Source organism: Pipistrellus kuhlii, unplaced genomic scaffold, assembly GCF_014108245.1.
Source record: "Pipistrellus kuhlii isolate mPipKuh1 unplaced genomic scaffold, mPipKuh1.p scaffold_m20_p_1, whole genome shotgun sequence".
Lineage (NCBI taxonomy): Eukaryota > Metazoa > Chordata > Mammalia > Chiroptera > Vespertilionidae > Pipistrellus > Pipistrellus kuhlii.
The window spans coordinates 59782135-59807949 of record NW_023425404.1 but is presented as its reverse complement, the minus strand read 5'-3'; the positions used below and the strand labels follow the sequence as shown (position 1 = coordinate 59807949).

The 25815-nt window shown below is 38.8% G+C and overlaps 1 protein-coding gene across 4 annotated transcripts in view; it reads left to right on the top strand.

Annotated features, from left to right (window-relative positions):
• SLC12A6 (solute carrier family 12 member 6) overlaps positions 1-25815 on the top strand; it is a 100693-nt gene that overhangs the window by 62338 nt on the left and 12540 nt on the right. For all 4 annotated transcript variants that reach the window (XM_036447029.2, XM_036447023.2, XM_036447049.2 and 1 more), the window contains 16 exons: positions 2623-2717; positions 3685-3816; positions 4641-4787; positions 7182-7236; positions 7747-7877; positions 9084-9325; positions 11908-12122; positions 13399-13557; positions 13732-13830; positions 14285-14342; positions 16323-16497; positions 16779-16897; positions 18059-18157; positions 19708-19827; positions 20646-20750; positions 22016-22184. In XM_036447029.2, the coding sequence (XP_036302922.1) occupies positions 2623-2717; positions 3685-3816; positions 4641-4787; positions 7182-7236; positions 7747-7877; positions 9084-9325; positions 11908-12122; positions 13399-13557; positions 13732-13830; positions 14285-14342; positions 16323-16497; positions 16779-16897; positions 18059-18157; positions 19708-19827; positions 20646-20750; positions 22016-22184 (2120 nt within the window). The remainder of the gene's footprint in view (positions 1-2622; positions 2718-3684; positions 3817-4640; positions 4788-7181; positions 7237-7746; positions 7878-9083; positions 9326-11907; positions 12123-13398; positions 13558-13731; positions 13831-14284; positions 14343-16322; positions 16498-16778; positions 16898-18058; positions 18158-19707; positions 19828-20645; positions 20751-22015; positions 22185-25815) is intronic.

The window sequence follows — 25815 nt, the reverse complement described above, 5'->3', positions numbered from 1 at the left end:
TCTCTGTACAAAATCAATAAAATATATTTAAAAAAAAAAAAAACTTTTGCCGGATCCTACAGGTTTCAATAGGTAGTGTTTTCATTGTCACTCAGTTTTAAAGTATTTTCATTTTTGACTCTTGAATTTTTAAATTTCTGAATTTGCAAAGATTTTAAAATTTATGCTCTTATAATTAAATTCTTATTGAACTTTTTTTTATTAATCAAGATCATGGATTATATTATACCTGTTTGAAATTTATGCAGTCTTTAAGATCTAGTACATAGCTTGTAATAAATTTTCCATGTATGTTTAATAAAATTTATATTCTCTAATTTTGGATGTAGAACTTCTAATGTCCATTAGATAAACTCTATTATTCAGAACTCTTTACCCTTGCTTATTTTGTTTGCTTTATCTGTTACTGAGAGAAATATGTTTAAAAAAATCTCCATGTGTGATGGTAGATTTGTCAATTTCTTGCTATAGTTCAATCCATTTTGCCTCAAATATTTAAAGCATGGATGAGTGGGTGGATGGGTGGGTGGATGGGTGGGTGGATAGAATAGGAAGCTATTTTAATTGGTATCCAATGCTCCTTTCTTCCTAGTATTCATGCCCTTGTATAATCCTTTGCACTTGGAGTGAAGACTGGACTTAATGACTCCTTCTAATAAATAGAATGTGGCAAAAGTGATATTACTTTTGTAATGTAATTACAAAAAGGCTGGGACATCAGTCTTGCACTCTCTGGCTCTCTTTGGTGGCTTGCTTTGAGGGAACCTAGATGCCATGTTGTAAGCTGTTATTTAGGCCCACGTGGCGAGGAATGGAAAGAGGCTTTTGTCCAAAAAGCCTGAAAAGAACTGAATTCTGCCAACAATGATGTAAGGTTGGAAATGGATCTTCCCAAGGCCTTCAAATGAGACCACAGTCCTGGAAGGCCCATGATTGGTGCCTTATGAAGCAGAGGGCCCAGCTAAGCCATCCCCATATTTCTAACTCATACAAACTGAGATGAGTTGTATTGTTTAAGCCACTAAGTTCGGGAGTAATTTGTTACACGAAAAGAGAGAACTATAAACAATAGATGCCCTAGTTAGTTTGGCTCAGTGGATAGAGCATCAACCTGTGGACTGATGGGTCACAGGTTCAATTCTGATCAAGGGCACCCACCTTGGTTGCAGGCTCGATCCCTGACCCTGGTCAGGACTCATGCAGGAGGCAACTAATCAATGTGTCTCTCTCACATAGATGTTTCTCGCTCTCTGTCTCTCCCTCTCCCTTCTGTAAAAATCAATGGAAAAAGTATCCTCGTGAGGATTAACAAAAAATAAATAAAAATAAAATTACTAAAACAAGTTTGTTTTATGTTTAACATGCTCTTGCTGGTTTGGCTTAGTGCAGTGGTTCTCAACCTTCCTAATGCTATGACTCTTTAATACAGTTCCTCATGTTGTGGTGACCCCAACCATAAAATTATTTTCGTTGCTACTTCATAACTATAATTTTGCTACTGTTGTGAATCGTAATGTAAATATTTGTGTTCTCCGATGGTCTTAGGCTCTGTTCTGTGTCTTTGAGTCTACTTCAGTTTTGTTCATTTATTTTGTTATTTAGGTTCTACATATAAGTAAAATAATATGGTGTGTGTACAGGTGATTAGATTTTAAAATATGTTGGGTATTTCACATATTTGTAATGGTTAGCACTCTGGACTCTGCATATTTATATTTTAATCCATTCATTATTTATTTTTAGTAGCCATATTATTCCATTTTAGCTAGTGGGAACTTCCTTCAGGTTGGCTATTCTGTCCTTTGGCGTGACCCAGTTATTTTGATAGCTTGTAGCCTATTTCCCAAGCTAACCTTATATATAATTAAGGTTATAGGACTTGAAATTAATTTATTTAATTTTTATATTGGTATCTCTTTTCTCATTTAAAATCTTGGTTCTTAATGACATTTACATACTTTTAAATTTTTATTTATTTCTCTTCTACCAATTATAATTATATAACTTACACAATAAAGAATCAAAGTTAAAGAAGTACTCAAACAATCCAAACACTGCTATCTTAGGAAACCCAGTCTCTCTCTCTCTTTTTTTTTCTTCATAGCTGGTTTACCAAATTCTATGGGGTGCCTCTTTGAACATAAAATATGTGGCAAGTGTTTGTACAAAAATAATACTTGTTAAATCACCTTATGTCATTTAACAAAAGGTTGGACAGCAGTGGAGACAAAGTTTTTACTGCCTTATCACAGCAACAGGGTGGGAAGTAGCCTATGTCTAGCACAGTATTGAGCATGTACTCAATAAAATATTTATTTTTTCAGTATAGGTTTGGGTGACTTTAAGAGACTCTACTAGGCTGTAGTCCTAAAAAAGTATTTCCAGACGTTTTCATATTGTTAAGAAAAGGAATGTCCCTTGTTTACTTCTTAGAGATTTGTTTTTGCTCTTGTTAGAGAGGGAACCATATTCTCTAAGCAATGCTAATTGAGTCTACCTTCTCAGCTTTAAATTTGAATATGAAAATTGGTTCTATATTAATAAAGAGACAATATACAGTTATTTGGTGCTGGTGCTTCTTTAAAACCAATGAGAAACTAACTTGGTTTACTTTTTCCCCAGATGATGGCCATAAGAAAGCTCGAAATGCTTATCTCAATAATTCCAATTATGAAGAAGCAGATGAATATTTTGATAAAAACTTGGCACTCTTTGAGGTAAAATTTGGGAGAAAACTAGGACAGATTTTAGGAACTGAGATTTCAAGATAGCTGTTTTCTACCCCATTCAGTTTTAAAACAGCACAGGCAGGATAACTTAATAGCTAATTGTTAAAATGCAATACTTACAGCTTGTCACTATGGTTGATTTAATGCGTAGCCATTAATTAAATCAAATTCCTATGAAAGAGAAAAGGAATGTTGACATCACAGGCATATGGAGAATGTTGCTATAAAATTCAGCTGGGATGTAGATATTTACATTGGAATTATCTTCTAAGTATAAAATAATGTATTTTTCAGCTCTGCATTTGGGAAACTATTATTTACTTTCAGATTACTAACCAAAACCAGTGTAGGAAGCAGGCTGCTAGACTCAGAAGACCCGTGTGGACTTTGGAGTTGGGGTGTTGAACAGAACCTATTTTATTCCTGCATTTCTGTCCACTCCCTGCTTTTTTTTTTTTTTTTTTGGCTTTAAACACTTCTCAGTGTGCCTGTGTTTTAAGTGATATTTTCTCTCAGCTTCCTTCAAGAAAAGGTCTGAGGTGAATATTTAGTTCACTCACAAAAGTTTTCTATTGACCTGCCTATTCTTGGTGCTATAAATAATAGCCATAAGTTAATATAATGTTAGTAGCCTAAAGAAAGAGAGTAATCTGGTAAAGATCTTATTATCAATGTTTTTTACAAAGTTACAACTGTGTGTAGGGGCCAGCATGATTTTGTTTTCACTGAAAAGTTAAGCTATTAGAGACTCATGAAGTTTTTCATTTAAGAATTTTATAAGGATTAAGTGTGATATTTTAGTTTTGGGGGAAATAAAATCTCATTAATAAATCATCTAAATATTTACCTGTGAAATATTTTCTCACTTTGCAATTTTCTGGTAGGGCGGTCCTTTTGATGCTTATTTCCAATATGTTCTTCATCACTCATTTCTTCCATACTTCTGGTTTTATAGGAAGAAATGGACACCAGACCAAAGGTGTCTTCTCTCCTTAACCGCATGGCTAATTACACCAATCTGACTCAAGGAGCAAAGGAACATGAAGAGGCAGAGAACATCACTGAAGGGAAAAAGAAGCCCACCAAGGTGAGGCCTTGGAAAACAAGGATAAATAAAATCGCCTCATATATACTAAACGATGAATTGCCAAGACATCAGTTTCTGCTCTAGAATAGCTATTTATTGAATGCCTGGTATTTGCCAACACTGTCCTGGGCACTAGGTTCATAGCACAAAAAGAACTCACAAGATCTCATTGTCACAGTTCTTAAGATGCTTTAACTATGATGATAAATGTCCTAAGGAAAATTGAAGAGATCGAGGTTGTTGGCCAGCAAGAAAGTCAGAGCAGAGGGCATTACTATTTTAGAGAGGCTAAAATGATATTTGAGTCCAACTAATGTGAGGACTAAGCCATGAAGACCAAATACCAGTCTTTTTTTTTTAATCAAAATTAAAATACAGAATAATATTATAAGTTAGTTTTTTGGTTGGTCACTCAGTAAAGGTAAAAGGACACTTAGATTTTTATTTTACCAACTACAATGAAGGATTTATACCAAATTTTGAAGAGCAAGCCATTAGTTCATTTTTAAATGAAAAGAGAAAGTTTAATAGCTTTGAATAACAGAACTTTTTAAAGTTGTTTGGGTGCACTTAAAGTATATTTGTGGTTAAATGCCTATGTAAACACATGTGGGGACCTTTGAAAGATAAAAATGTATAGTTTTAGGAATAATAAAAGGTATGGTGATAGACATTTGTAAGTTGGAGATTTTATATGTGCCTTTTTTAGGGTATTTATTAAACTTATCTCTGCTTTGAGATGATAGTTTTAGGGAACTAGTTTTCATACAAAAGTAAAAAGATGACTATGTAATTTTTTCTTTTATCAACTTCTTTCTTTGCAGACCCCCCAAATGGGTACCTTCATGGGTGTCTACCTCCCATGTCTACAAAATATTTTTGGAGTGATCCTGTTTCTACGCCTTACATGGGTGGTGGGCACAGCTGGAGTTCTTCAGGCCTTTGCAATTGTCCTTATTTGCTGCTGCTGTGTAAGTCCAGATGTGGAACCTTGCGACTGCTCAAGAGTATATGCACTTGACCTCTTTGGGAATAAAACAAAGAATACTAGGGAAAGGCTCATTTCAACAAGAGAGATTATTTTGATATGAAAATCAAAAGGATTTTCAGTTATTTAGTCTCAGTTATTCACTGCTTATATCTATAACAAGATGTCTTAGAAATTATAATGGAAGTCTTCTACAGAAAGTAGATGATACAGCCTATAAAGGATTCAGAATGCAAACCACTTGAGCTTGATAGCACCAATGTTGTTACAGAAAATGTGTTAGAAAATGGGGTGTACTACTCTAATATAGTGTTGAGAAACAAAACTGATCATTGTTTCGGAGTAAGGAGTGTTGGTTTTGTTTTGAAGTGCCATTCATTTTCTCTTCCCTAGAAATTCAGTTGTTTTTACGAGGTCTCCTCTCCACCATACTGAGAACACTTTTCCCCCCACACCCAAGAATATGCTTTTTATTGATTTTATTTATTTATTTTTTTTAAGAGAAAGGAAGGGAGAGAGCAATATCACTGTGGGTGAGAAACATCAATTGGTTGCTTTCTGTGATGCTCCCCAACTGGGGGTTGAACCTGAAAACTGTGTTTCTGGATCATACTGAGAACATTTTAATCTTTCTTTAAACTCCTTTTATCTATGTTTCCCAACCACATCTATTAATTTTATTATAAGTAGATAGATTTTTTCAAATTATTATTTTATTGCCTGACCAGTGTGGCTCAATGGTTAATTGTTGACCCATGAACCAGGAGATCGTGGTTCAATTCCCGGTTAGGGTACACGCCCAGATTGCAGGCTCAATCCCCAGTGATGGGTATGCATCATCATTGATATTTCTATCTCTCTCTCCCTTTCTCTTCCTCTGAAATCAGTACAAAAATATATTTTTAAAAATTATTATTTTATTGCCCTGGCCAGGTAGCTCAGTTGGTTGGAGCACTGTCCTGTATACTAAAAGGTTGTGGGTTCAATTTGGTCTGGGCATATACCTACATTGCAGGTCAATCCCTGTTTGAGTGCGTACTAGGAAGCAAATGATCAAATATTTCTCTCACATTAATGTTTCTCTATCTTTCTCTGTCTTCCTTCCTCTCTCTAAATCAATAAATATATTCTCTGGTGAGGATAAAAACAATCATTACTTAATTATTTAACTAGCAACTGACCTTTTTTATTATTATCACCATTATACCATCCATGTGCTTCATGCTCAGCAGATGCTATACAGAGCAGGACAGGTAGTCATAATCTGTATCATTAACAAGTTAAAATTAATTGTACCATCAAGGTTTTCCCCCCCTGTTTCTTAGTGTTGAAACTTCAGTGCCATGTTTGGTTGCCTCTCACACCCAATTAGCTACCCAGACTAATCATGTCTTCCTCTGAAATCACTTACATTCAACCCTTACTTTATATTTCCACTTCTACCACTGTAGTCCTTAGATCTCACAGAATTACTATAATAGCCTACTAACAGGTCACTTTTCCTCTAACCAATCCCTATCTACAGTCCATGATATACTGCCACCAGGTAATGTTTTTAAAATACAGTCCTTGCCAGGCCAGGGTGGCTCAGTTGTTGAGCATCTACCCATGAACCAGGAGGTCATGGTTAGATTCCAGGTCAGGGCACATGCCTGGGTTGTGGGCTTGATCCCCAGTAGGGGGCATGCAGGAGGCAGCCAATCAATGATTCTCTCCCATCAATGTTTCTATCTCCCTCTCCCTTCCTCTCTCTGAAATGAATAAAAAAGTTTTAAAATACAGTTCTTATGAGCTTTGAAGTCTTCAGTAGTTCCTTCCTTACTGAATATTGCTCTTGTTATTGTAGCCAGCCTTTACTCAGTTCCAAATTTGTTTTTCAACTTGTTTAGGTCAACTAGGAGGAGATCAGTAGTTCTCAATAGCAGCTAACCTATTGATTACAATGTAGGGGTATCCATATATATATATATAATGCTAATATGTCAAGTGTCCCCTTGGGAGTTTGACCAGGAAACTGGGAGTGCAATCACTTGCTATGTTGTGCACTGACCACCAGGAGGGCAGCGCAGAATGAAGGAAGGCCCTGGCCAGCAGCCGGAAGGTCCCGATTGGCCCTGATTACCAGCCAGGCCTAGGGACCCTCCCCGTGCATGGATTTTGTGCACTGGGCCTCCAGTTTTAACAGAATACTCCAGGTATTAGTGTGCCTTGTAGAATAAGTTGAGCCACATCACCTCATTTCCATGCCATTGGGTATGACAGGTAACTCCCTCCATAAAAGTAGGTAGAGATAAGGACCTCCCTCTGAGGTCCACAGATGGGAAATAGTACATAAGGTTCTCTTTTATACAGTAACAATCTCCCTTTTTCTTTACAGACAATATTGACTGCTATCTCTATGAGTGCCATTGCGACTAACGGAGTGGTGCCAGGTCAGTAGGCTAAGTGCAGAAGCCAGGGATTGTCAGTGGTTATTGTGTGTTTATGATGTGAATCCCCAAAGTATAAACTTTCGAGGAATAGAATCCTATTATAATCTGATGGCCATAGACACTAATACTGTTTGAGTTTAGGATATATTCTTTAAAAATTTATTTTTGTTCTAGTCTAGAATTTTTCATTTTTTGTTGCATCCTTAGCTTCCTTTAGTTGGAATATATTTTATTGGGCTATCTCATGCCTGCAGTAAATACTCATATTTTTCTAATACTTACAAATTGTTCTGCTTCCCATGGAGCATTAGACGTGCAGTGTATCCTACCATAAAGATTTCATATTTTACTCCCCACTAGCAAAACTGCTTTTTACCACATTCAGCATTTTCAAAAGCCTCAAATATTTATCCTTCATGCATATTTTTAATTCTTCTTACTTACGATTGTTCACATACTTCTTACTAATGTATTTTCTTTATCTTGGTCACCGTGTTCTGTGTGTGTTAGCTGGGGGCTCATACTTCATGATTTCCCGGGCACTGGGCCCTGAGTTTGGTGGAGCTGTTGGCCTCTGCTTCTATCTTGGTACCACATTTGCAGCAGCTATGTATATTCTTGGTGCCATTGAAATTTTCCTGGTGAGTAATCACTTAATTGTGTTCTACAATATAGATAATAATAAAGATTTGGATTTACGTTGTTCTTTGATGTCAAAGCTTCTGTGAGATCAGCTATAAGTGATTGATTATAATCAGCTCATTTTATTTTATTTCACTTTGCTTTATTGCGCCTTTCTGTATTGCACTTAGCACTTGGCATCCAAGTGTGGATATGAGGAAAAAGGTTGAGGGAATCTTTTGTCTGCCTACTCCTTCCCCTCTACCCAATCACCCCCACCCCATCACTTCAACCAACAAGTTAGTCTCTAAGGAAGATATGTGCCAATGGGGAAAAAGTAAGATGAAGTTGTGTTATTTAAAACATCTTTATTCCAATGAAATAAAATGTGTTTCATTTCTTTATTTATTTACTGGTATATAGTTTTTATTATTTAAATTAATGATAGCAGAAGTAATTCTCAAGGTAATCGTTATAATTATTTTATACTAGAGACCCAGTGCATGAAATTCATGCTCTGAAATGCGGGGGTTGGGGGAGGGCGCCTCAGCCTGGCTTGCCCCCTCTCTCAGTGTGGGAGCCCTCAGGGGCAGGAGGTGACGCGGCAACCAGGTGAAGGCAATGCCCCCATCACACCTCTGCTGCTGCCACTGCTAGCAGCACAAGCCTCGACTGGCCCTGGTTACCTGAGCCTCGGGCAGTCCTGAGCAGCTGAGCAGCCAACATCCAAGGCTTGCCTGTGCCTAGGGCTGGCCCTGGGCAACTGAGGGGCTGAAGGAACTGGAGGACTTCAGAGGCAGGCAGGCAAAAAAGCCAGACCCACGTGGGGGTGGTCCTGACTATGCCATGCGCTTGCCATCTCAGTGGGGCAGAGGGGACTGGGTGCCACCATCTTGTGTCTGTGGGTGCTGCCATCTTTGAGGGTGAGGCAGTCAATTAGCATATTCCCTCTTTATTAGATAGGATAACCCTTTGAATATGTTAGTGTATTACTTTTTTTTTTCCATTTGGAAATATGGGTATTCAGAATAGCATGTAGACTTAAAAAAATCAGTGATACCCCATTTCTGTAGGTGTTTTAGATCCAAATAGAAATTTGGCTAAGTCTCCAGCCATTGTCTGTCTCAGCTTTGCTTTCCTTTGTGAAACCAAATCAAACTGCAACATCCTTTTACTTGCCTACTTTGAAATTACCTACTTTTTTTTTTATCATTATTGCTTAACAGGTATACATTGTCCCCCGGGCTGCCATCTTCCGTAGCGATGATGTACTCAAGGAATCAGCAGCCATGCTAAATAACATGCGTGTCTATGGCACAGCCTTCTTAGTGCTTATGGTATTGGTGGTCTTCATCGGCGTGCGCTATGTGAACAAGTTCGCCTCGCTTTTTTTGGCCTGTGTCATTGTGTCCATCTTGGCCATCTACGCCGGAGCCATCAAGTCGTCTTTTGCCCCTCCACACTTCCCGTACGTTTCTCTTTGATTAACCATGATTGTTGGGTAGTCATTGACAGTATCTAGTGATGTGATCATTTCAAGTCAATTTCACAGTCTCTCTGAAATTTCCCTTTGGGATAAGCCCGGTTAGCATCTAGGCAGGAGGCCTCCCAGCAAACTGCCTAGTTTGTTCATGTGGATACTCTTCCCTCTGTCCCAAGCATAGAACTGGCAGCTATAACCATCATTTGGCTATAGATAGTTTTTTTTTCAAAATCCTCTAATAATGGTTGTGCATATTTGAACCATTCATGAAGGGCTTTTTAAACAGTATAGTTATTGCCAGCAACCTTTATAAAGTTGGATTCCTTTTATTAATGAAAAAATAAAGAGTCAAAGGAAATCTAAACTCCTAAATATTTGTAATTAATTAATTTTTTAATTCTGTTAGTGCCATAATGGACTTCCTAGTCATAAAATAAAGAAAAATAAATTCATTATTTGTATTTATATCTATGTGTATTACTTATATTATACACAATAAGTAGTTCAGGTACTTAACTAGTACCTGAACTACTTATTGTGAATTCTGAGAGGAAGTGAGAGGGAGAGAGATAGAAACAATGATGAGAGAGAATCATTGATAGGCTGCCTCCTGCATGCCCCCCACTAGGGTTCAAGTCCACAACCCAAGCATGTGCCCTTGGACTGGAATTGAACCCCGGACCCTTCAGTCCTCCGGCTGATGCTCTATCCACTGAGCCAAACCAACAAGGGCTTAAAGTGTATTTTTTTGAAGCAGTAATGGATTTGTACAGATATGGGACTCACAGGCTCACCAGTTTTCCATTTGACTAGTGGCATAGGGACTAACCAGCACTGAGTGTTATTAGAAATCTTGTTACAGAGATTGACTTTAAAAAGTTATCTGGGGATTAAATTCACCAGTCCTATGTTGATTTAACCTGATTACATAAAAGTAGATTTTTCAAGATGAAAACTTAGGTTCATAGAGATTAAATTAAATAAACTTGCCCCAAAGTTAATTACTAGCAGAGCAACAACATAAACCCTGTGATTTTCTTCCAGCCCAGTATTTCCTCTAAGCTCATTGATATCCGAAATAGGTTCCATCATACTTTTTTAACCTGCTCATCTAACTATGGAGCAGCTAAAGATCAATTTTAGAGTCATAAAAATACTAACACTACATTCTGGCTATATCTTAACTTGGGAAATTCCATTTTGCCTTTAGTTTTCCTTTGATGCTTTTCCTCTTTTTTGTTGGATAAAAGATCATGATGTGTGGTGGTTGTTTTTTTAATGACAGTCTTTTTTTAATATATTTTTATTGATTTCAGAGAGTACCGGAGAGGGAGAGAGAAACATCAGTGATGAAAGAGAATCATCAATCAGCTGCCTCCTGCAGGCCCCTACTGGAGTTTGAGTAACATGGGCATGTGCCCTGACCCACAATAGAACCATGATCTCCTGGTTCACAGGCCAATGCTCAACCACCGAGTAACACTGGTATATCTTTATCCCAGCAAAACAAGACAAAAAACCTAGAGGAATGGATAAAACAAGACTGGAAAATGTTGACAGTTGTTGAAGCTGAGTAATGGGGTACATGATTCATTGTGTATGCATGCTGCTATTTTGCAGATTTTAAAAGTTGCTTTGTTCCACCTGGTGGCGGTGGCTCAGTGGTTGAGCATCGACCTAGGAACCAGGAGGTCTGTCACTACCACCTTCCATCTGTGTCAGGGCACAGTCCCCAGTCACACAGGGGGCAGCTGATAAATGATTCTCTCAATGTTGATGTTTCTATCTTTCTCTTCCTCTCCTGTCCTCTCTAAAATCAATAAAAATGTGTTGTTTTTTAAAATTACTTTGTTCCTCCTTTTTAAAGGTATTTTAACTGTGAGTATATTATTCCTTTGTTTGTATTTATATCTCTGGGTTAGAGAAAATAAAATAAAACCAGGAATGAATATTTGTGTTATCCTTAAATACCCTCACTCCCACTGGGTCCAGGCTTATGTTCAAAACAGTTTTCTCTCAGGCCACAGAGGGATGTGCTTTTTCGTTCTAGCCAAGCTGTCTTTCTTCAAACAGTAGCCAGAGGTTTGACCTTTAGCAAAACATTCTCAAGGGGTTTGTTATGAACATAAGGCTTTTCTAGGCCAAAAATAAAATTAGGGGAATTAAAAAAAAAAAAAAAAGGACCCTAGGATTCTTTTAGACCTAAAAGTTGGTTAATAACCTAGAAATTGTGGAAGGTGAGTCAGCACAGTATATTCAGACAGTCTTTCTATTTTAATTCTGTCACTACCACCTACCATCTGTGTTACCTCATGCCGACTACTTTATCCCCACAGACTTCAGTTCCTGCATCCGCAAAATGGAAATAATTCGTATTGTGTGAGATTGCTCTAAGGATTAAATTGGCAGAAGATGAACGTCACCGTTTACAGAGCGAGTCAATAAATAGTCTCTTTCCATCCATGACAGTGTAGCTCTCAGAGATGACATTTTCCTTGTACCAACCTATTTTCTTTTTTTTAAATCCTCCCTTTGCTTCATTTTTCTCCCCGTTTGTTTTTACATAGGGTCTGCATGCTGGGGAACCGCACCCTTTCATCAAGACACTTCGACACCTGCTCTAAGACCAAGGAGATGAACAACATGACGGTACCGTCAAAGCTATGGGGTTTCTTCTGCAACTCCAGTCAGTTTTTCAATGCCACCTGTGACGAGTACTTCGTTCACAATAATGTCTCGTCAATCCAGGGCATTCCTGGGTTGGCTAGTGGTGTCATTAAAGGTAGGTTGGGAAGTTTTTGGACACATTTTTTCTTTTTCTCTGAGGAAAATGGGCTTTGCCTTCTTAGGTTCTTCTGTAGTCCACAAAGACCCACTGCCAGTGTCCCTCCCCTCTTTAAGCTCAGCATTCAACCCTAATTTCAACACCTCTCTGCTTTTATATTAGTGGATTTATTCTTTCTCAGGGCTCCCTTGCAGTGTTGTCTGAAAAGTATTACCACCTTTTGAGAGCAAATCATTTTTTAACCTAGAATAAGATAATAAAATATCCTTTGTGTCATTGTAAACTTGCTAATGTTCTCCTGCCATGTCAGCTAGAATGTAACTATTATAATGTTACCACATCCACATGTGTAGTTTTCTAACTCAGCTAAATTTCTGAAATTCTTTCCTTAAGTGACTTCTATTTTAAATGTTTGGTCCACAGATTCCTTTGCATGTAAGTAAGTTTTACCTAAAAAGCAGCACTGATAACCACTAATTAAAAAACAAAAAAAAAACAAAAAAAAAACCGACTTGGCAGAGCATTTAGCTTTAATCTGCTTAAATTTTACTAATTTATATTAGTAAATTTAACTGGATTTGTATATACCAAAGTATTTTGCCAAATTATATTTGAACCAGATGAGAAAGGGCACTCATTTTTTATATGTGCTTTATTGTATAGTATGCGTGTGTGCACTCATGTAGAAGCAAACATATCTTTTTTTAAAATATATATATTTTATTGATTTTGTACAGAGAGGAAGGGAGAGAGATAGAGAGTTAGAAACATCGATGAGAGAGAGTCATCGATCAGCTGCCTCTTGCACACCCCCACTGGGGATATGCCCGCAACCAAGGTACATGCCCTTGACCGGAATCGAACCCAGGTCCCTTCAGTCCCCAAGCCGACGCTCTATCCATTGAGCCAAACCGGTTTCGGCTCTTTTTAAAAAATATATATATTTTATTGATTTTTTACAGAGAGAAAGGGTGAGAGCTAGAGAGCTAGAAACGTCGATGAGAGAGAAACATCGACCAGCTGCCTCTTGTGCACCCCCTGCTGGGGATGTGCCCGCAACCAATGTACATTCCCTTGGCCGGAATCGAACCTGGGACCTTTCAATCCACAGACCGACACTCTACCACTGAGCCAAACCGGCTTCGGCGAAGCAAACATATCTTTAAAAACTATATAAATGATGAATGTTATTTAGATGGTTACTTGGGTAGATTATGTAATTATCTTCTTTCCTAACTGCAGCTGATTATATCCCTCTTGTCCCCCACTATAGAGAATCTTTGGAGTAATTATCTACCAAAGGGTGAGATCATTGAAAAACCCTCTGCCAAATCTTCTGATGTGTTAGGCAACTTAAACCATGAGTATGTCCTCGTTGACATCACCACCTCCTTCACTCTTCTGGTGGGGATCTTCTTTCCCTCTGTCACAGGTAAGCATCTGGGCTGTTTTCTATTTTAGAAGCTATCAGATACAAGGAGTGGTTTTTTTCTCAGGAGACAGAATTATAATCTCAGGGCTCCTTGCTTTGTTTCTAGTACCTGTGTTACTATCAAAGTGTTCCGGAACTCAGTAAGTTAACTTATTCTTTTTTCCTTTTCTAAAGGTATCATGGCTGGATCAAACAGATCTGGAGATCTAAAAGATGCTCAGAAGTCCATTCCCATTGGCACTATCCTCGCCATCCTGACCACCTCCTTTGTCTGTATCCTTTTCATGGGTCCAGCCTATCTTAGTCATAGGAATATCCAGAGGAACTAGAGTGATCAGTGTTTTTATCTTGGTAGTAAAGATATCTGCTTTCTTTTTTTTTTTTTTTTTTTTTTTTTTTTTTTAAATATATTTTATTGATTTTATATAGAGAGGAAGGGAGAGAGATAGAGAGTTAGAAACATCGATGAGAGAGTGTCATCGATCAGCTGCCTCTTGCACACCCCTTACTGGGGATATGCCTGCAACCAAGGTACATGCCCTTGACCGGAATCGAACCCGGGACCCTTCAGTCCCCAAGCCGACGCTCTATCCATTGAGCCAAACCGGTCCCGGCAAGATATCTGCTTTCTCTAACATCACTTCTCACTAGATAATCTACCCATCTTGTCTACTTTCTATCTCATCTTAGTGGTGAACATCGTTTTCCTTGACTCTCAATATCATAGATTTAAGCAATGTTGTCCTTTTTGGTGCATGCATCGAGGGCGTTGTTCTCAGAGACAAGTAAGTAATTGATTTCTTTGTAATAATTATGTTTCTGTCTTCTATTTTGTCTGACCATCCATATAGCCCCAAGAGTCAAAACTCAAAACCTAATCTGAGGTATCTATTATGGCTAACAAGTAGTAAATACATGTACACTATATTCACAAAAAGCTTAGCAAATAATAGGGGCCAATATGTTGATATAAATGTGAGATGCAATGACTATAGCTCTTCAATGAAGTAGTAAATTTGTCTGAATAATAAGGACTTTCCTGAACATTAAGAGCTGTTGAATCCAGCTGGTGTCACTCGGTGATTGAGCATAGATCTATGAACCAGGAGGTCACGGTTTGATTCCTAGTCAGGGCACATGCCTAGGTTTCATGCTTGGCCCCCAGTAGGGGATGTGCAGGAGGCAGCCCATCAGTGATTCTCTCTCATCATTGATGTTTCTATTCCTTCTTCTCCCTTCCTCTAAAATCAATAGGGGGGAAAAATGTTTTTTAAAGAGCTGTTGGAAAATAGGACCAAAAAAAAGGCAGGCAAATTTAAAAAATACTTTCTGGTGTCTCTAGCATCTCCTCTATGAGTTATAAGTATGTATGTTTGTTATTCCAAATAAAAGCTTGAAACTTGCTTTCTTCATTTCCTTTATGAAGGCTTTTATGTGTTTTTCCTTCTCACTATGAGTATAAAATACGTTTTTGCAAGAAATTCCTAGAATATGTTTCCCTGAAATTTGCTATATCTCTTCCCATTTCCCTGTTTTGGGGAGTTAATAGCCTCCCCATTCACCCCTTTCACAGAAACCTATGTGTCATACTAGACTTTTTCCCATCAATTCCCTCATCCAGTTGGTTTCTAAGCCCTGTAAATTCCATCTTTCACCTTAATAGATCTTATTTTCCCCACTATTCTTTATTCCCATCACTTTGTACACGGCTTCAGTATTTCTTTTAATAATCACCCTTTCAGTTTTAGTGCCTTCTAATACTTCTTCTTCCATGCTGCCACCAGAATAATTTTCCTAAAAACAAAATTTTATCATACATATTGATTCAGAGCCCGTCAACACCCTACAAATCCATTACCTTGACCTGGCCCTGTCTATCTTTTTCTAATCTTGCCATTCCATCATAAATTTCCTATTTTATAACGTAAAGTAAAATGTCCCTTGTATCAGATCTCCATCCATCCACACATTTATGTGGTTTCCTTTGCTTGAAATGACTTGTTCCCACCTGCCAGACTTATATTCATTCTCTCCTATGACGCTTTCCCAGAGATGCAACCCAACAGAGAAAACCATTCCTCCCTTGGTTCGACCACTGTATTGCATGAACATGGTGTGTTACTACACTTACCACATTTCAGCTACCTGCTTTTCTGTCACTCTCCCCTACTAGATTGAGTTCTTTGAGAACAGGAACCCTAACACAGGCATACCTAATTTTATTGCACTTTGTTTAACTGCACTTCACAAATACTGAGGTTTTTACAATTTGAAGATTTCTGGCAACCGTGTATCAAGAAAGTCTATCAGCACCATTTTTCCATAATAACATTTGTTCACCTTTTTTTCTGTCTCTTCATAATTCTCATAGTATTTCAAACTTTTTCATTATATTTGTTACAGTGATCCATGGCGCCACAAACCATGCCCTTATAAAACGGCAAACAATTGATAAATGTTCTGTGCGTTCTGGCTGCTCCACTGACTGGCAGTTCCCCCCACTCTCTCCCTCTCATCGGGCCTCCCTGTTCCCGAGACACAACAAGAATGAAATTAAGCCAAATAGCACCTCAAATGGCATCTAAGTTTTCAAGTGAAGGGAAGAGTCGCACCTCTCTTGTTTTAAGTCAGAAGCTAGGAGTGATTAAGTTTAGTGAGGAAGGCATGTCAAAAGTCGAGATGGGTCAAAAGCTGGGCCTCTTGCAACAGACAGACAGTCTAAAGTTGTTTCCAGGTCCGGTTCTCCACTCTCGTTTCTCTCTCAGGTTCGGGGATGCTGTGAAAGGCAATCTGGTGGTAGGTATCTTATCCTGGCCGTCCCCGTGGGTGATCGTTATTGGCTCCTTCTTCTCCACGTGTGGGGCTGGACTTCAGAGCCTCACCGGGGCCCCGCGGCTGCTCCAGGCTATCGCCAAGGATAACATCATACCCTTTCTGAGGGTGAGTGACGCTTTCTTTTCCCTCTTCCTTTTTCCTCAGCTCTCAGAGAAATAGTATGGTCCTTATAGGCTTAGAAATTATGAGATCATATAATATGAAGACATGTGGGTTTTTAGTATAGGACTCCCCAGGTCTGTAGTATGAGTTTATATGTGAGTTGAGTGAAGGTATTTAAGAGGTGGTGCAGGTATAACAGTGTTACCTTTTGGATATCTACAACTGTAGCATTGACTCAAGCACTCCCCCCACTCCTGTGTCTGATGCTTCCCTTCTCTGTACAGGTTTTTGGTCACAGCAAAGCCAATGGGGAACCTACATGGGCTTTACTTCTGACTGCTGCCATTGCAGAGCTGGGAATCCTTATCGCTTCTCTGGATCTTGTCGCCCCAATTCTTTCCATGTAAGATCCAGTTATTGTCTTTACTTATTCTTGCGTATGTAATGTACCATACATGTTGAATTCCATCAGGCATATAACAGCAATGATAACCACAGAGTTAGCCAAGTACAGGTGTAACTTCACCTAAATAATAAATATGCCTGGGAAGTTTCATGTATGGCTGATTGTCATGGTTTCTGCCCACCTGTGTAGCTTCACATGTTCTTTGTCGTCATGTCTGATCATTATTAATTGGTGTAGCGTTTACTGCTACTGTTAGCTTTTATTCTTTCATCTGTAACTTATTGATGACTTACTACCTACATGGCGCTGGGCACCCCCTGGGAAAACAGATGCAGGAACTGGTTGTCAGATGAAGGAAGCAGTGGTCCCTGTGATGGGCACTGTGGTACAGGTGCACACTGAGGGCTCTAAAGGCTCTTAAGTGAGACATGTAAGAGGACTGATGTCTCAGGGAAGGTATTCTAAAGGAAGTGACACATGTATCTTAAAGGAGGATTGGTTGTTTGCAAAGCAGCTGAGGGGTGGAAGATATTATGGGCAGAGGACCTGTGAAGGAAGTGAGGCATGAAATAATGCAGCACACCCCAAGAGCTGAAAGCAGTGAGGCTTTGACAGAGTGCAGGCTGCCTGCAGGGCAGCAGCTGACCAGAGAAGCAGGGAGAGCCAGATCAGAATGTACCTGGAACTTTAACCTGGAAGGAGGAGGTAGTACTTGGGAGTACAAAGTGACCATTATTTGTTTTAGAATGATCAACTTGGTATAAAAGATAGATTAGAAGGAAGCTAAAATTGATCTGGGAAAGCCAATTGGGAGTTTATTTAACCAATCTAGGAAAGAAGCAATGAGAGCTTGAACTAAGGGGATAGTGATAGTGATTTTTAAATATGTAGAATCCATAGGCCTTGGTAAGCAAATTTGGAAGAAGGATGCGTAACGGAAAACACTGGGTGAGGAGTGGTTGTATTGTCACTGGGAGCGAACATAGGAGAGTGAGCAGGTTTGTAGGGAGAAGTTTGCATCTCTGCTTCCTAGTCTTAATCAAAGGCTAGTGGGTTAGAACAAAGCCTTCAGTGAAGCAAAGGTCCCAGTTATTAAAATAGCTCTTGAGGAATCATTTTACAATAATAGTCACTCCTCTTATTCCTTTAATCTGCCAGGTTTTTTCTCATGTGCTACCTCTTTGTGAACTTGGCATGTGCTTTGCAAACATTACTTCGAACACCCAACTGGAGACCCCGTTTCCGCTACTACCACTGGTAAGTCTGCTTTTTTTCCTTCTCCCCCACCCCACCACCCACATTCGGAGAGAGCCCATCTTTGAACTTAGAAAACTGGGAGATTCTGGGATCTTGATGTAATTTTTTTCTTGGCCAGCTATTTCAATTTTCTGTGCTTATCTAAATTCCCAACCTATAGCCATGTTTTTCATAAATGCCTTTAAAGCAATTGATAACACACACTTGAGAATAAAGATAAGAACTATGAAAGAAATAGTTACATCCTGCTGCATTCTTCAGGTTAAAACAATTTTCCCTTTGTATATCTCTTTTTCCTACTTCCTCTGAGCTGAGCACTGGACTTTATTGCTTTCTATCTGTATTCTCGTATTCTCATCAGTTTTATTATCAAACTCTCTTCCTAGGATTATTTCAGTTAGTAGTTAAAAGTATGAGCTTTGGAGTCAGCTGACCTAAGTTGAAATGTCAGCTCTATTTCCTAGCTTTGTAACCTTCAACAAAGTACATAACCACAAAAATCTCATTTTACTCATTTGTAAAATGAGGCTAATAGTACTATATTACCTGTCCCAGAGAGTCGCTTTGAAATATTCTCAAATGCTTAGCACAGTGCTTAGCACACAGTAAAGCTCTCAGTGAAATGTTCTTCTCAGTCCTGAAGGAGCTGCCATGTTTTTAGCTACCACCCCATCTCTCCCATCTTTCTTCTCTCATAGCTAGAAGTGCTGTAATTGATCCTTTATGTACTTTTTGCTACATTCCTCTTCACTAACTTTCTCCTTGATCCCTTTCTGCTTCACTTACCAGTATTGGGCATTGACGTGACCTTTATCTGACATAAAATTTAGATCTTCACTGATCTTATACCTCCAATCTTGTTTCTAGCTTTAACTTTAGTTAAAAGTTCATTATGAACTTTTTTGTGTTACTGCTTTGTTTTATTGTTTTTCTTTTTCTCTTACCACCCTATATTTTCCTTAGATCCAGATTAACAATTCTCCTATGTATTCTTTGAAACAAATTATAGAGCCAGTTTATTACACAGAAGAACTTCAGGGAATACAATTGTCTAAGTCATTTTAATTGCATTTAACACAAATTCTGTCTGTAGTTGATAGTGGTGTTTTTTGGTCTGTTTTTGTTTCTCTATATTTTTATTTTTAGAAAAAACAATACCTTACACAGTTTAGAAAGGATCCCTAGCCCTGGCCAGTGTTGCACAGTGATTAGAGTGTTCGCCTGCACACCGAAGAGTCTCAGGCTCAGTTCTCAGTCGAGGGCACATACCTGAGTTGCAGGTTTGATCCCCAGCCCTAGTCAGGGCACGTGTGCGAGGCAACTAATCAATTGTCTATCATCTCGATGTTTCTCTTTTCTCTTCCTGTCTCTCTTCCTTCTTCCTTCACTCCCTCTCTTCCACTCTCTAAAAATAAATGAAAAAATGTATCCTCAATTGAGGATTAACGAAACAAAACAAAACACACAAAAAACTATCTCTAGCACAGTCTTCTTTTGTAGATACTGAAAAGAATACTTTTTTATTTGTATTTTTGTTTTTAATTTTCTAGGACCCTCTCTTTTATGGGAATGAGTATCTGTCTGGCTCTGATGTTCATTTCTTCCTGGTATTATGCCATCGTAGCTATTGTAATAGCTGGTATGATCTATAAGTACATTGAGTACCAAGGGTGAGTGTGGATTTGACTGCTAAAAGTATCAAAACTGACTAGTTTGATTAGAGCCAACCCAAAGAAATTTGCAGTAGGATCCAGATAACTTCATCTATTTATAGCTAAATTTTGTACCCCCGGTGATTCTCCCATCCAAGTACTAACCAGGCCCGACCCTGCTTAGCTTCCGAGATCAGGCGCGTTCAGGGTGGTATGGCTGTAGTGGTGATTCTCTTAACCATCCTTTAGTAGTCACAACTTTTAATCGCAAGGAGAACCTGTTGAGAAAGTATGGATGGGTGGATAAAATAACTAAAAGGACATATCCAAATAATAATAAGTATTAAAGTATAACACAAATATAAATACCCCAGTAGTCAAGTCATTTCTCTGAAATGAAAAAGCAGTTAGTCCTGAATAGCTTTATAACAACTAAGACTTGACTAACAAGTACTAAAAATTAGCAATAAATAATACCGATTCAGAAGATTAGATTGAGTTTTATTTCCTCCTATTATTTTCAAAATAAACTTTGGGTCTGTATTAAACTTCCTAATTCAAGTTGTTGTTGAATAGTTACTCAGAAGGGCAAGTGAGTGACCCTTCTAGCTTTCATTCTTAGCTGTGGTGCAGTACACTCTGTTGATAAACAGTAATGGTGATATGCTTACATTGAGTTTATGTTAGTAAGAAGCATTATTACATCATTAATATGAGTTTCAATCTTCTGCCTGTGCATATGTTACTTTTAGATTCAGAAGAAAATACTTTATTTCTTGAAATTGTGCTTGCTATGGTTTAAATCTGTCCCTGCTCTTTTCTCCTCTTTCTCCCAGAGCTGAGAAAGAATGGGGTGATGGTATCCGTGGGCTATCTCTCAGTGCAGCCCGGTTTGCTTTGCTTCGTCTGGAGGAAGGACCTCCTCACACTAAAAACTGGAGGTAAAGAAGGGATGGGGGGAGGGCAAAATGTGTAAAAGGGTCAAATATATGGTAATGGATAGAAACTAGACTTTTGGTGGTGAGCACACAATAGTGTATACAGGTATTAAATTGTAATGTTTTTCCACCTGTAATTTATATAATGTTATTAACCAGTTACCTCAGTGTGAATGCTGCATCCATTTGTGGCTAGAGTTCAGGATCTGGAAAAGGGGCCGATCACAAACCAATACAGTAGACAAGAAATATGGCCCTAACTGGTTTGGCTCAGTGGAGAGAGCATCTGCCTGTGGACTCAAGGGTTCCAGGTTTGATTCTGGTCAAGGGTGTGTACCTTGGTTGCGGGCACAGCCCCAGTGGGAGGTGTGCAGGAGACAGCTGATTGATGTTTTTCCCTCATTGATGTTTCTAACTCTCTCCCTTCCTCTCTACAAAAAAATCAATAAAATATATATTTAAAAAATATATATGAATTTAAAAGGCATTAGGAGGCCAGGTGGAAACCTTTCTCTAGTGGAAAGGCTTCACTGGGGCCCAGGCCCTGTTAGCTTTTATTCAATTTTAGAATACGCATCTTGCCCTTAGGCAGGCAATCCGGTAGCAGACAGACTATCTTAAAGGTCAGCAAATATTAGTGAAGATTTACTTTGAGACTATTAGGAAATTGCTTGAGCCACCATTGTCCTGATAGAACAATTGGTGCATAACTTTTAGCCTTGCTAAAGCTTAAGGTCCATCAGCCTTCCAAGTCCCCTCTTGCACTTTCATGATAATGTAGACAATAGATAGCCTCTAGCACCTCAATAAAAAAAGTTTTTAAAAATATAAATAAAAGACTAAAAAAAATAAAGAAAATCAAAAGAGCTTTAGTGGTGTTGGGCACATAGTTATACACAGAAATATGTGCATTATTAATTACAGGATAAGAAAATTATGTGACTCAGGAATTGGTGTAATACACCTGCTTTAAACTGTCCAAATTCTTGATTTCTGTATTCTTCTTTTCTTGTGATTTGTGATCTCAATTTCTACCATTTTTATTTTTTCTTGAAGATGGATCAATTTTTTTAAGATAGATCAATTTGAGATAACACTGGAAGTATTAAAAATAACTCTACCCTCTTATCATTTCTTCTATTCTCTTCCTTCTTTCAATAACATGTTTTATACAGATGCCCTGAATTAAGAAGCAGAACAGTCATTCTGTTTCCCTGACCCAAAGTGTTTTCTTGCCCTCATCCCATCCCCCTTGGGTTTCTTTGCAGGCCTCAGTTGCTCGTACTAATGAAACTAGATGAAGATTTACACGTCAAGCATCCTCGCCTCCTCACCTTTGCTTCACAGCTTAAAGCAGGAAAGGGCCTCACTATTGTGGGCTCTGTCATTGTGGGGAACTTCCTGGAGAACTATGGTGAAGCTTTAGCTGCTGAACAGGTAAAAGCCAAGGTCTATTGACACTGTGGAATTGTGCTTACAGTTTTGTGGTGTTAAGTAGTAAGACCAAGTTATTCCCTTTCTTGAGTCATCTAGGGAATTTCCCCCTGAATGCTGGCTTTTGAACAGTTCTATTCTACCAGGTAATAGGGTAAGCCAGAAGATAGTAATGTATTCTTTTTTCCTGTTTAAAGCACTTCTAAACTATAAGATTATCAAGACTCAGACATTGACTCAGCCCTGTGAGAAATCGTGTAAATAGGTAAATCTTTTCTTCAAAATATGGAGATGATTTTGTTCAAGCTTGTGACTAGGAGCAGTGAGCAACTTTTCTTTCATTTTACTAATCTACATGGTATCATGAGCTAGATTTCTTAGCTTCTTCTAATTTGCTTACTTAAAATTCTCCTCGAAGAAGAAAATAGTTTTCACTTTAATATTTCTTTTTTTATATATATATTTTTATTGATTGTTTTTTTTACAGAGAGGAAGGGAGAGGGATAGAGCGTTAGAAACATTGATGAGAGAGAAACATTGATCAGCTGCCTCCTGCACACCCCCTACTAGGGATGAGCCTGCAACCAAGGTACATGCCCTTGACTGGAATCAAACCTGAGACTCTTGAGTCTGCAGGCCGACACTCTATCCACTGAGCCAAACCGGTTTCGGCTCTAATATTTCTTATAAGTGATAGAACCAACTCTTTGTTTGGAGAAATTTTCAGTTACATTTCAAAATTTTTACTGGGTTTTATTTTGGAATGCTTTGAACAACAACAAAACTAGAAATGCTGGGAAAATATTAATCCAGAATGATGGTAAAAATAAATAAAAGGTACAGGATTGGAAATCAAGAGATCCTGTATAATATCCTAGCTACATTACTAACTTAATCTGTTCCTTTGGGAATTCATATCTATTTTCCACATCATTATTTCGTTCACCTTTCCACCAAGAGGGTAGAGTGAGTAAGAGTAAATGAAATACCTTCAAATTGGCTTGGATAAAAGAATGGTAAAGCAAATACAGATGTCATCAGTAATCAGCATTAAGATATCAAAAGAATATGGAAATAGGAGAGACAGAAAAGAAAATCCTAAAGCAAAACTGAATTATTAGAGCCTGACCAGCGTGGCTCAGTGGTTGAGCGTCAACCTATGAACCAGGAAGTCACGATCCAATTCCCGGTCAAGGCACATGCCCAGGTTGCGGGCTCTATCCCAAGTGTGGGGCATGCAGGAGGCAGCTGATCAGTGATTCTCTCTCATCATTGATGTTTCTCTCTCTCCCTCTCCCTTCATCTCTGAAATCAATATAAATATATTAAACAAAAACCCCAAACTGAGTTATCAGATTAAGTTTCTAGTAATATGAGTCAGGGCATGCCTGACTGAGGAAGAAAGTGTTATCAGGGAAATTGAGATATCCCTTTCTCTACTGAATGCTTGGGGGTGAAGTCCTTACGATATCTCGAGAAAAAGAATTTTCTGAGACACACACAGGAGGATGAGGCGTTTTTATTTGCATGGAATTACATCCCTGGGTTTCCAGTGTCCCATTTCCCTTAATCTAGTCCTGGGAGAAGTGTAGCTGGGGACTCAGTAGAGCTAAAAGCAAAGCCATTGTCCAGAGTTCCATGTTGCATCCAGGTCCAGTTCAGCTTCAGGCTAGTTACAGTCTATTGTGTGTGCGGGCGAATGTGTGGGAGCCAGGAGAGTGAGCCCCCTACAATAAGGGTCCCAAGAGAATCCAAGAGTATAAGAGTACAAGAGAGCAAATTCCTTTGTTCAGGGAATTAAGTGTCTCAAATTTTGCACCTTTGCAGTGCCATGCCTATTCTGGCCAGTGATTTGTTCCCAGGTATGACTGACAGACAACTACCTCCCCTAGACCCCCCAACTTTACTGGATCTGTGTTACCTCCCTCCCTCCCCCTGTTCAGTCCCTTCCCCCAGCATCTATAGGGAACAGACCAGTGGCTCCCTGGGAAGGGAAAAGCTTTCGCTTCGTGGTGAAGCTGCCCAAATGACATGTCTGTGTCCACAATATTTGGCCTTCCCTTTGTCCCTTTCCTGTTATTAATAACTAGGTTAATTATATAGGTATCCTTCCTCCCTGAGAAAAAGGAACCTCTTTGTAGTCTTACAAAGGAGAAATGGACAAAGGTCTCTATCTTCTTGTAACTGCTTCATGCTCGCATGGGGGTGTAGACCTGCCTGTCCTGAGGCTCAGAGGTTCTCCCTGTCGGACAGGAAGAAGGGAGCAAAAGGGAATGGAATCTTCGTGTAGGGAAGAGAGCTTTTGCAAATTCCAGGTCAGTCTGGTATCCCTGAGGGTGACACAGTGATGTCTAGGAGGATGACACATTGGATAAGCTGGCATTCTGGTTGTATTCTAGAAATGACTTGACAAGAAGATTAAAAGGCATATCAAAGGTGAGGAGACTTATAATAACTAAAGGTCTAGTGAGTGGTAAAAACTCATGTGATAAGGAGAAAGAGTAATGTACAGCATCCCCAGTTAGTTTGGAGGAGTGGCTTCCCTGGAGGCAGGTGTGTCACACCGGTCTGAAGCCCTCTTGTCCACTCAAGTTAAGCTAAGGGAAATATTCTAGGATTTCCCCCATGAGACCTTTTCTGTTTGCACTATTTGGTCAGAAAATGGAAAACAGTTTCAAGCAAAGCTGCTAGACTGACCATACTTCATTGATTCAATCATAAATCCAGACTATTGAGTCTCATTTTTAGGATAAGGTGATGCAGATGGCTTCTTCTGTGAGGCCTATATTGTGTGAGCAAACAATCAGGTAAATTAGGATATAGATATGCATTCTATGAAAACAGAAGGAAACAAAACACAGAGGTTAATGTTCATAGCAAATCATAAACTAGTTGAGGAGCCTTCCAGATGTAAGGCTTTTGGTGGAATGGAGTTACACAGTGACAGTCTGATAGTTTGTCTGCAAATAGAACATCCCTGGTGATGTCATCAGTGCTGAGGTCTGTATGGCATACATAGACACAGCCATAAAAACAAAATTTTGAAGACAGTTAACTGCATTAGAGTCCTCTATCTATAATTGAACATGATGATTTTCATTAAAACATAATTTTTCTCCCTAAGATTACCCTCATTTTCAGACAGGCTGTATCAAGGCCTGATTATTTGCATAAACAGAACAACAATTCATCAAATCAATCACAGGCTTTTTCAAATTTGTTTTGCTGGAATTTTCACAAGGAATCTTTAGATTGACCTTTAGTGAGCAGTCAGCCCCTCAGAGTGGAGAGGCCCAGCCAAAGTTGCCCTCAGGCTTTGCCTAAAATATCTGTAGGTTTGGATCAAGTCCTCAAGTCCCTGAGGTGCCCAAAGGTGTTTTGAAGTTCTTTTCTTGCCATCTTTCAGGAAAGCAGCCTTCATTCCTTCCCTGGAAACACTGCCATGAACCATATGACCAAGTAATGTATTAGGCCATTTCTGCAAGTGGCCTTTGATTGGCTTCAATCAGCTTTGAGAGTCATTAAGGCATTCTGGTAACATTTAGAATCCAGGCATGTCTCTCTCAGACATGGCATTCCACTCAAAGTCTGGTTAATGAGATCACAGGATTTGGAGCTAGTCTAATTGGATTTA